Genomic DNA, 12,080 nt, shown 5'->3' with positions numbered 1-12,080 from the left:
ATCATAATAAACAAATACAGTACTTATATACTATATGTAGAATGTATATATTCGTCCGAGTTTTATTCATTTTTTTCTGAATGCATTGCCAAAATGTATATGATTGGGAAAAATTATCGGGAATGATTGGAATTGAATCGGGAGCAAAAAAAAAAAGCAATCTGTTTGGGAAATATCGGGATCGGCAGATACTCAAACTAAAACGATCGGGATCGGATCGGGAGCAAAAAAACATGATCGGAACAACCCTACTTACAACCTTATGTTGGTGTTAACAGGGAGCAGCTGGATCCAGCCATGTTAGATGAGTTATGTCATATTCACTGTTGCCACTAGAGGACAGTGTATCCTCCCAAATCAATAAGAATTAAATGCAAAAACGTTCAAAACAAACCATTACAATGCCAATCTAATTAAACAAATCCTCGAAGCAGCAAAATTTGATTCGAAGCTTATTTTTTCTATCGAATTACACAAGTTAATCGATTAATCGTTGACGCACTAATATATAGTTATTAGTAGAGTTAATTATAGTTAACGTGCACTTTTTTTCTGTCAAATTTGAATCCTACTGACACCAAACGATTAAAAGATTAATCGCATGCAGTCCATAGTTACTTCATGATTAATCCCATTTTTTATTTTTTTCAATGCAAAAATGATGATAGATTTTAAGTTTTAAATACATCTATTAGCACAGCTAATACTCTTGGCCTTAAATCCCACTTGGACATGAGCGTGTGCAGTCTTCGAATGACTATTACTAAATGAAGCTCAGCCCCCTATGATAAGGCGTGACGCAAAGAATGATGAAGTGTCAGATCAATAGTTATGAAATCTATATAATTACCTAAATTAAATGAAAATTAATATACTGTACTTACCATCAATGCTGAGAGGTGGTGGACGACACACTGTTATGTGACTTAAACAAAAAACAAAAAAAAAAACGACCAGAGAAAAAACGAGATACGCGTCGTAAAGTTAAAATCATTTAAGTCAGGTACGTCGTAACCCTGGGACTACCTGGACTTTAATGAAATATATCATTGTAATCAATAAAATTACATAACAGTGTGGAAACATCTGATTAAATGATTAAACTCACCAAAACGCTTGTCTTCCATAGCATTTATGAAAAATGATATAAAATCTTGACAAGGGGGGATCAAGTTTCTTAGTTTGTATCAGCGCCAACACATCATTTTGTGATCTTTAGGTGTGTACCAAATGTAAAGGAGTGAAGGAAGCAAACATGCCTCTCTACTGCAAGTGTGCAGGAGACTTTGAGCTCACTTTCCCAGCTAAGGTACTGAATTTTCTTTTGTATTCTGCTCATTTGTCTTTTTTAGCAATTTGTTTGTACTTCTCTTTCCTTTTCAAGAATTTCTCAGAGCAGGTCAAAGTGTTTCGGAACATTGCGTCCCACTACAACATGAACTTTCTTGAAGAGACGATTGACTGGTTGATGGAGATGAGTCCACACGCAAACCAGAGTGCTCCTTAAAGGCACAGCTGGGGTTTACTTAATCATCACTTTTGGGGTTTGTTGCTCAAATATGCAATGAGCTTAAGTGTGCGTACATTGTGCGCAGCGAGGATGTGGGTTGTAAATATGCTTGTACCGTACTCTCGTCAAGAGATTTGAAAGTATACATAAAGGTTTAGATTATTGACTGTCAATAAATATTTCTTACAACGTAATATATTCCACGTAGTTGTCTGGTCTATATAAAAGTATTGTTACATTTTGTGTCGTCATCATCTCTGAGAACAACCATCACTGTCACTCGGGAGCACAACGGTCCACGCAAACGCGGTCACAATGAACTCCCAAAAAAAATGCGTAGTAACAGAAAAAGAAAACATATAAATAAAATGGTGCCACCTTGTGGTTGATTTCATGAGGAACACTATTTACAGAGGTGACCGTTACAAACTAATAGACCCTACTCACCTACGTCACAAAATGGGCGTGTCGCTGTTTCCGGCCGCCATATTGTACCTATTTTTTAGACCTATTCTCATTGTTTTCAATTAGTCGAGCAAGTTATAGAGCAATTCATGGAAGCCCCGGTGTTATCTGACGCTGTAAACTCATTGGATGCGTTGCATAAAAGGCGTTACGTGGAAAAGCTTCAGTTTATCCATTCGCCAGATCCGTATTTGATGCCTAAATCGATGTTTTTCGACCCGCTGGCTTCGCCTGACATCTGATATCCTGATATTTACAACTATCTTGTCCACACAAAATCAGCTTATTCTCACGAAAGTTTGAAAAACTTCAAGAGCTTGGAGGCTTATAAATGCTACGTTGCTGGTTGGGTGAAACAGGTCCTCGTACACGAAAATTCGTCAGGAATCTTGTGCTCGGAAGGTGAGTTACGAAATTTTCAATTCAAAATCTTTTGTTCTTGCTAACATCTATAGACCCTACTCACGTGACGTCACAGCCACGCCCCCGCGCCATGTTGTCCGTATACTCGTCATGTTAATGCATTAGCGCTTCGTAAATTCCTCCTATTATGGCGTGTTTTTCTGCTCGTTAACATTAATAATCAAAATGGTGAAGTCGTGTGTGGCGGTTGGTTGCAAAAACAGAGAAGATAGACGGAGAGACTTGAATTTTTACCGTATTCCGAGAGACCCGAAGAGGAGACCGAGATTGACTGCTGCAATTCGACGAGAAAACTGGGCTCCAAACGACTACCACAGATTATGTAGTAGTCATTTTATATCTGGTAAGATGCATTTAATATATATTTAGAGGGTTTTGGGCTGACAACCACAATTAAGATCATTGCTAGGCTAATCGCCGACAACATACACGTATGTATGTAGTTAGTGCTATCGCTAAACCATATAAACATTAAAAGCCCTAGCTCCATTGACAAATGACATGAAATACATTAGACTTGACAGTGGATGTTAGCAAGAACAAAAGATTTTCAATTGAAAATTTCGTAACTCACCTTCCGAGCACAAGATTCCTGCCGAATTTTCGTGTACGAGGACGTGTTTCACCTAACCAGCAACGTAGCATTTATAAGCCTCCAAGCTCTTAAAGTTTTTCAAACTTTCGTGAGAATAGGCTGATTTTGTGTGGGTATCAGATGTCAGGCGAAGCCAGCGGGTCGAAAAACATCGATTTAGGCATGAAATACGGATCTGGCGAATGGATAAACTGAAGCTTTTCCACGTAACGCCTTTTATGCAACGGATCCAATGAGTTTACAGCGTCAGATAACACCGGGGCTTCCATGAATTGCTCTATAACTTGCTCGACTAATAGAAAACAATGAGAATAGGTCTGAAAAAGAGGTACAATATGGCGGCCGGAAACAGCGACACGCCCATTTTGTGACGTAGGTGAGTAGGGTCTATAGTACAGGTAGTCCCCAGGTTACGATGTACTTGACTTACGCGATTTCGACTTAACAACACCAGAGCCTCGTCTGCGATTTTGTCTCCTGTCGTTTTTTTTTTTTTTTTTTTTTTTTTTTTTTTTTTTTTTTAAGTCTTATAAACAGTACTTTATTGTACCTCACAGTAACTTATTTTTTACTTTATTAATATGAAGTTTTCTGTCTTTACTAAAAGTTGTTCAGCTTTACAAACCGCAAACAAGGCAATTGTGCTTTTTGAAGCGTTTTACTTCCTTCAGTTTTGACAACTTGTAAAGTTGTACCACACATACAGTATGTACACTTATGTTCAAAACGACACACATTCTAACAATACAACACTTGACACAAAACAACTGGTGTTCAAACGTCCATCTAGTCTGATCATTATGTACATTTACTAGATGAAATTAGCCTAATTTGCCTAACAAAAGTCCGCTAGCTTAAATGCTACGAATGCTAAATCATTTACAATTCTCATTGCAAATCACTCACACGTAACTCCACAAACCGTCGCCGTAAACTTAAATACAAATGCATACACAAACTTATATTAGCTGAAACAACTTAGACTTATGTTGGCCAAACCAGGGCGCATTTATCCTTTATCCATGTCAGACATCTGAGTCTTTTGTCTTACAAAGCGACAGTCCAGCCAGACCCAACGCTGCCACCAGAGGATGGTGTATCCTTCATCATGAAACAAAATACTTATAATAAAACTTTTGGAATTTTTGGATAGTTATTTTGGGGTAGTTAAAGGGTTAATTTAGACTTAAGCGGAAATTCTGATTACATAGCCAGCGTAGGAACGGAATTTGTTTGTAACCCGGGGACTACCTGTATGGTAGTACAAAAACGATATGAAAATTTGAAGCAGTATGTACTTGGTTTACCTTCAATAGTTGTATTTTGTTGTAAATATACAGTCCCTGAAAAAAGTTGTCACTTATCCATTTTGAAGAAACAATTGCTGATAACCTTGGTTTCAGAAACGGCTCATATGAAAGCTAAGACCCTCCCAAATGATGTTGAATGTACAAAAATATATTTGTTTTAATGAAAAATGATTTATCATTCAATAAAGACATAAAGGTCAAATTTTGGCAAGACAAAAGTTTTGTTGCCTACAGTAAGTAGTGTGAAAATTGAACAAAAAAATTCACTTCAAATACAAAAATGTAACATAACATAAGCGAAAATGGATAAGCGACAAGACTTGTCAGGGACTGTAGACTCTCCATATTAACACATGATTCCTCACTTTCTTACGATTTCTAACATAATTGTAATAAAACAATAAACTTGCTGTTGCTGCAATTTATGCACAGTTAGGTCTATGTAAGCCTATTCACATATTCCTTCATTTTTATGTACCGTATTGGCCCAAATATTAGACGGTGTTTTTTGCATTGAAATAAGACTTAAAAAAGAGGGGGTCGTTTTAGGTGCTGTTCACATGATGACTCTCCGAGAATACGAAAAATTTCAAATTTGCATTTGCGTCTCCATTTGAACAATGTCGCAATTCCGCATGAAAACGATGTAGTATTCATGCCAGGCCCTAGGGGGCAGTGCAGATTTACAGGGCGCCAGAGAATGATGCACTTTGACCCCACCAAGCTCCCTAAGCCCAGAAAAAAATATGCCCGCCCACTCGAAGCAATGTAATTTTTCTTTCGTTCAAAAAGGCGCAAAAATTGAATTATTTAATATATTTAATTTGAAAATATTATTAAAGCAGTAAATTAAAGCCGACATTCCGCCATATTTGCTGTTTTTAATGTTTAGTAGCACCGCTCCGCAGGCCCAATCTGACATGTACGAGTGCTGACGTTAACGGCGCGGAGCCTTGGATATGCATGCCGAGGAAGCCCCCCTCAACTCCCCGCAATTGGATTCTTCCACTTTGGAGGCAGGATTCTGAATTTTTCGTCTTCGCCGACACCATATGCACGCGAGGCGAGTCCGCTACTCAGTCTTTTCGTCTTTGTGTCGCAGAGTCTCCATGTAAACTGCCCCTTATATTCACGGTCTAGACATAATACCCATTCACGACGCTAGATGGCGCCAAATATCATTGAAGCGATGTTCTGTCATGACAGATCAGGCTACTCTTTTTAGTTTAACCCAGTGCTTCTCAATTATTTTCTGTAATGCCCCCCCAATGGCAGACGTCAATGATTTGCGCCCCCCCAAGTCTCTGCCTCCACTGTAAATGTATCATTTGTTTATAAGATTATTATTATAATCAGTACACCTCTGAATAACATTGTGTCCTTTTTAATATGAAAGAAAAAAATTTAATATAGATCAACTTACAATAAAATACAATATGACTTTACTAACATTGTTTTGTTTTTAACAGAAAAGACTTCAAGCACATCAATTTGCCGAAATTAAAAAACAAACAAAAACACTTCCAAATTGTGAAAAATACACTCAAGGGTTGACCGTTTTTACTGAAAAATAAAATTTAATAAAATCAAAAAATTATTATAAATTCAAATTGATTAGCAACATTAACTCTTGAGGACTAAATCCCAAACAATTTGACCGGAAAAAAACAAAAATTAATAGAACAAACACGATATTGTCATTGAGCAGAGGGAGAGTTTTTATTTTTGCTGTAAATTTACATATAATTATTGATAATGAATCATCCATATATGTGTTTTTTTAATATAGATTTTTAAAAAATGACTAAGATTACAACAAGAAATTAGAAAATGAAAAAATTTTAAGATTTAAAAAATAAAAAAAATATTGTAAATGGACAAAAAAAGGGGAATCATTAAAAATAAAAATGGAATTTATTCTTTTTAAAAATTCTTTAAATTTTTCAAGTTTTTTATTTTAATTTTTTAATGTCCAATTTCCTTGAGTTTTTTTTTTTACATCTCATACCTGTTTTTTGTTTTTGTTTTTTTATTTAGACTTTTTTTTTTTTTTTTAATTGGACAACTTTCATCCATAATAATTCCTGATTCATATTCATTTTTTTTTCCATTTAATTTTATTTTGAATCAAATTGAGATGTCTAATGTCTTTATGTGACTTTTTAATTGATTTGGCATCCTGCTGTCTGCTGCGAACATTTTTAGACACTGTAAACAGACTGGTCTTTCCTGGTCTCCCACTGTGCTAAAAGTCAAAGCCAAACGCTACATAGGCTTCGTCATATTTCCTCGTCTTAGCTTTCCATATCTCCAGTGTCCAGAGCGCCACTGGCACCCACTGAGTGGATGTCCAATTACACTTTATTGTAGTACAGCAAAAAACGTATGTTCCCCAAGGTCACATGCGCCACCCCCCGCCCGCCCCACCATTTGAGAAGTACTGGTTTAACCAGTTTGCATTATTTTATTGCAATGTTTTCCCTTATTCAGATTTGTTTCAAGACTACAGTTACAGTTAGACTTCCCTTTGATGGTTAATGCAGTTATTGCAATTTTGTTGTTCCATCACGATAGATTGGTTTATTTACATTTCAAAAACCAGAAGCCATTCATTTATGAATGTGATTGCACTTTACATATTTAAATGTTCAGATATTAAGATTTGAATGTGGCAAAATAACATGCTTTTTCTCTCAAATATACTGTTATAATCATTTGTTTCGGGTGTACTGTATTTTCTGTACAAAAATGAATTTGGTGTTCAAAAAGTCTTTTTTCAAACTTGAGTCTTGAAAAAGGGGGGGTCGTCTTATATTCGGGCCAATACGGTATATACTGCAAAGATAGCTGTATTTTTTTCCAAACCTAACCTTTGCTGATTATGCCAGAAAAGGATCCATTAGTGGTTGGTATACAGCACCGCCGCTCTATTCCTCCGAAGCTTCCAAATGAGTTTAAACATCCTCATAATCTTGTTCACGAGGCCTTTTATGGGAAGTGACTCATTTATCTGATTATAGTTCATTGCTCTTCTAGTACATCCTTTCCTGTTGGATGCTCTCTTTGCACATCAGGTTAAAAGACGATGCAGTGCTATATGGGGGAGTTTTATTTTTCAAAGACCATGTGAAATGTTTCAGAGTGCAAATTTGGTGTTGTGTATTAGTCGATAAAGGCATTTATTGTTCCTTCAGCTTTCATGTATTTCTTTTAGTGGCGATTTTTAGCTATGTGTACTAGGGATGTCCCGATCCAGGTTTTTGCACTTCTGATCCGACACCGATATTGGCCGATACCGATACCGGCCTATCTGAGCATGTGTTAAAGTTTAATGTTATTTAGCCTCCTTACTTAGTTGTCAGACTCATGTTGAAAAGGGTTTTAGTACTCTTGATATCAACTAGCCAGCTGAATTAGGTGAGTTTGAATAACACACAACGGTTGGTAACAAGAAACTGACCTGTTTATTCAGTGACAAACACAAAACATTATAAATAACAAACAGAAATGGCATAGTCAGTCAGTAAAACGTGCAAATAATATTGTAAACTAGAGGTGTGCAAAATTTCCGATTCTTAGATTATTCGCGATTCGGCCGTGGAAGATTCGAGAACGATTCAAGAACATCCGAATTCCGATTATTAAAATATGCGAAATAAAGCGCACACTCAGCGCGCCGCGCGGTCTTCGGGACGGAACGGAGCGAGAGTAGCAAAACATCATGCTTCCCACTACCCGGCCCCTCGGGTAATGCCAATGCTCAACTCACGGCTCTAGCTCAACTCATGCAACGAGGTAAAAAAACACAACAACATACCTGACTGCTGCCGAAAAGCTGCTACAAAGTACATTCATATAATGTTACGGTGGATATCATTTATATAGGACTAGATGCAATATCGATTTGGTAGTGTTAGCAGCACATCTACAAAAAACTAGATGCGGGCGTTATAAACGGCCGCCATCTTAAAGCAGTACACTTCCCTGCAAGGCTGTTGTAGCGAACCTTCCAAGCAAACCTAATTAACTTTTTATCTAAAATACTCCTAAATCGGTAAAATATTGACTTCAATCTATCTTTAAAATAGTTTGAAAACTTTCACATGTCGAAAGTAGACAAAAGGGAAATTATGGAATAACGGGAGCAATTTTGACAAATTTAACGGTTGATTCACAACATTAAATTAATTGAATGTAGTTTAAAGCTGCTGATACAGAATGGGGACTGGAGGTTTTTTATTTAATGTTATTTTTGTATATTTGTTTACTGCTATATGTTAACTTGATACTGAAATAGTAGTGTGGTTTAGCCTGAGAGTATTTTTGAACAATTTTGGAACTAATGTACAAAACATTAAAAAAAAAAAAAAAAAAAGGAGGGGGGTGCATCAATAATCGTTTTATAATCGAATCGGAGCCTCTGAATTGTAATCGAATCGTTAGATGCCCAAAGATTCCCAGCTCTATTGTAAACTGTCTTAAAAAAGCAAAACACACAAACAACCTCAGTGGAAAATCCCACAAACCCCCCAAGCTATTAGATGCTTTTAATGTTTCGTGCATTAGTTACAATAATTGTATAAAAAGGCTCTCAGGTTTAAATGAACGACTATTTCAGTATCAAGTTAACATTTTAAAACAGTAAATATAATACTCAAGTCCCCATTCAGATTCAGATTCAGAATATTTATTGTCATTGTTGCAAAAAAAAGCACAACGAAACTTTGTTTGGAGCATCCATCCAGCTCATACAGCTAAGTTGGTAAAGTGCAAACCCATAAAATAAATACCCATCAGTACCAAGTGTAAACATTGACACAGTTTTGGACATATGTACAGCAAAGATTCAACAGCAGCATGAGGTCGTGTCAGTGCTAAAGTGCAGAGCAAAAATATACCAGTTGAAAACAGGCAAAAATCAGTGCAAAACCCAGATAAGTTAATCAAGTATAATCAAGTACAGCCTACTGGTTGTCAACCAATGGGTAAGTGTATGGGAGGAGGAAATAGTGGATAGTGACATACTGCAACAATGCAAACCAGCTCAGAGTTATTGTTGTTGGTGGATGTGGATTATTGTCCGTAACAGGGGGGGCAGAGAGGGGAGAGGGGCAGAGTTCAGTAGCCTCACAGCCTGTGGGTACAGACTGTTGGACAGTCGTGATGTTCTGGCCAGTATGGACCTGTACCTTCTCCCTGAGGGCAGCAGGTGGAAAAGACTGTGAGCAGGATGGTGCTGGTCTCGCAGGATGTTGTGCACTCTTCTCAAACAGCGAGTGGAGTAGATGGTGCTGATCTCAGGGAGAGTCATGCCTATGATTCTCCCGGCAGCTTTCACCACGCGCTGGAGCGCCTGCTGGTCTGCCTTAGTGCAGCTGGAAAACCACACTAAAAATCCGTATGTCAGAACACTGCTGATGGCACAGTTGTAAAAGTTCACCATCAGTGGTCTGGGGATGTTAGTGCTCTTCAGCTTCCTCAGGTAATAGAGGCGTTGTTGTGCCTTGCCCACCGCTGTGGAGATGTGGTCCCCCCAGGACAGGTCCTCAGTCACTGTTACCCCCAGGAATTTGAAGCTTCTCACCTTCTCCACCACATCGCTGCCGATAGTAAGAGGCTGATGGATGATGCGACTCCCCTTACGGAAATCCACCACGATCTCCTTGGTTTTCTTTGTGTTTAGAGCCAAGTTGTTTTTGTGACACCATGACTCCAGATGTTGCACCTCTCTTCTGTAGTCCGTTTCATCGTCGTTGGAGATGAGTCCGAGCACTGTGGTGTCGTCGGCAAACTTGACAATGAGGTTGGATGCAGAGGAGGCGGAGCAGTCATGAGTGTACAGGGTGTAAAGCAGAGGGCTCAGAACACACCCTTGAGGGGCCCCGGTGTTGATGGTGAGAGTGGAGGAGGTGTTTTTGCCCACTGTGACACTCTGTGTGCGATTAGTCAAAAAGTCCACAGTCCAATTGCACAGGGCGGTGTTGAGGCCCAGTTGGTGAAGTTTGGACCGGAGTTTGAACGGCCGGATGGTATTAAAAGCAGAAATGTAGTCCACAAAGAGGAGCCGTGCATAGGTGTTTTTATGCTCCAGGTGCACTAGAAGTGTGTGCAGCACTGTGGCGACGGCGTCCTCAGTTGAACGGTTCCCTCTGTATGCAAATTGGTGTGGGTCAAGTGAAGGCAGTATTGCAGCTTTAATGTGCTTGATGACCAGTCTCTCCAGGCATTTGGCGGGGATGGGGGTGAGAGCCACAGGTCTGTAGTCATTGAGACATGTGACGTTGGACTGTTTTGTACTCAAGTTCCCATTCTGTATCAGCAGCTTTAAACTACATTCAATTCATTAAATTTTGCGAATCAACTGTTAAAGTTGTTAAAATTGCTCCCATTATTCCATAATTTCCCTTCTGTCTACTTTCGACATGTGACAGTTTTAAAACTGTTTTGAAGATAGATTCAAGTGAAGATTTTGCCGATTTAGGAGTATTTTAGATAAAAAGTTAATTAGGTTCGCTTGGAAGGTTCACAACAGCCTACTAGGGAAGTCTCCTGCTTTAAGATGGCGGCTGTTTACGAACGCATCATGTTTTCCATACTTCAATGTTGCTAACACAGTCGAGTCTGTTGTTTTGCATCTGGCTCTATATACATATGATATCTATTATCTACAGTAAAACAATGTTGACGTAGTTTGTAGCGACTGTCAGCAGCAGTCAGGTATTCTTGTGTTTTTTATCCAGCGGCATGAGTTGAGATAAAGCCGTGAGTTGAGCATTGGCATTACCTGGGTCTATGACAAGCATTATGTTTACTTTCGGGACGCAATGCGATCAGTTTCTCATTGTGTCCCGAAGACCGCGCTGTGAATTAGTTCCGCTTTACTTGACATATTTCAATAATCGGAATTTGGATGTGAATCGTTCTTGAATCTTCCATGGCCGAATCGCTCAAGGATGTAATGACGGCTGGGCATGTTGTACCGTGGTTCTAAGTGTTGGATGGTGCGTCTTTACTCACAAGAGATAATGGCTCGTCATCAGAATAAATTCTTTGGCAATGACTCGTTATTCCCTGGGCTTTGGGACTGTCGAGTGCCAGTTTGTCACGCATAGCAAAAGTTTCTGCCAGTGTTAATTGCGTAGGACCTTTCTTTTTGTCTTCGGTTTTCTTAACATACTCCTCATATTGTTTGTGGTGGTATTTCGCTAAATGCTTGATTAGGTTGCTTGTATTAAAACAGCTTTACCACCACGCTTGACTTTATTGTGGCATATGTTGCACTCTGCCTCTTCTTCTTTGTCGTCCTTTAAGGTGAAATGATCCCACACAGCTGACATTTTTACCGATAAAGTCTCTCGGTAAATTGGGAGACGGTAATGTAAATGTAGTGTGTTGAAGGTGTGCCGTAAAATGCGGACCGGATTTTAGGGAAACCGAAGCAAAAAGTGGAATGGATTATATAAATCGGCGCGCTGAAAAACCCGGACCGGACTTTTTTAAAAAATGGATTGGAAGTCTGGATCGGAATTTTCCGTGTTGGCCGATCCGATACCGATGCACATTTTTTTGCCCATATCGGCGTCGATCCGATCCAAATATTGGATCGGGACATCTCTATTTCAGAGTGCAAATTTGGTGTTGTGTATGAGTCAATAAAGGCATTTATTGTTCCTTCAGCATTCATTTATTTCTTTTTGTGAAATTGTTTTACCAACGTGTACTGAGTATAGTGACCCGTTAATTATACTGTATGTGGTATATTTGTCTTGAACTATAC

The 12,080-nt window shown here is 38.6% G+C and overlaps 1 protein-coding gene across 2 annotated transcripts in view; it reads left to right on the top strand.

Annotated features, from left to right (window-relative positions):
- Positions 1–2,222, top strand: part of LOC130914014 (DNA polymerase epsilon catalytic subunit A-like) — a 76,994-nt gene extending 74,772 nt beyond the window's left edge. Inside the window, exons 47-48 of one of the 2 annotated variants that reach the window (XM_057833058.1) lie at positions 1,220–1,309; positions 1,385–2,222. In XM_057833058.1, coding sequence (XP_057689041.1) covers positions 1,220–1,309; positions 1,385–1,507 — 213 coding nt within the window. In that variant the 3' untranslated portion in view covers positions 1,508–2,222. Of the gene's footprint in view, positions 1–1,219; positions 1,310–1,352 lie in introns of both variants that reach the window. The other variant, XM_057833059.1, reaches the window with a different exon arrangement.
- Positions 2,223–12,080: the final 9,858 nt, after the last annotated feature.

Source organism: Corythoichthys intestinalis, chromosome 3 (genome assembly GCF_030265065.1).
Source record: "Corythoichthys intestinalis isolate RoL2023-P3 chromosome 3, ASM3026506v1, whole genome shotgun sequence".
Lineage (NCBI taxonomy): Eukaryota > Metazoa > Chordata > Actinopteri > Syngnathiformes > Syngnathidae > Corythoichthys > Corythoichthys intestinalis.
This window is presented reverse-complemented; position numbering and strand designations above follow the sequence as displayed.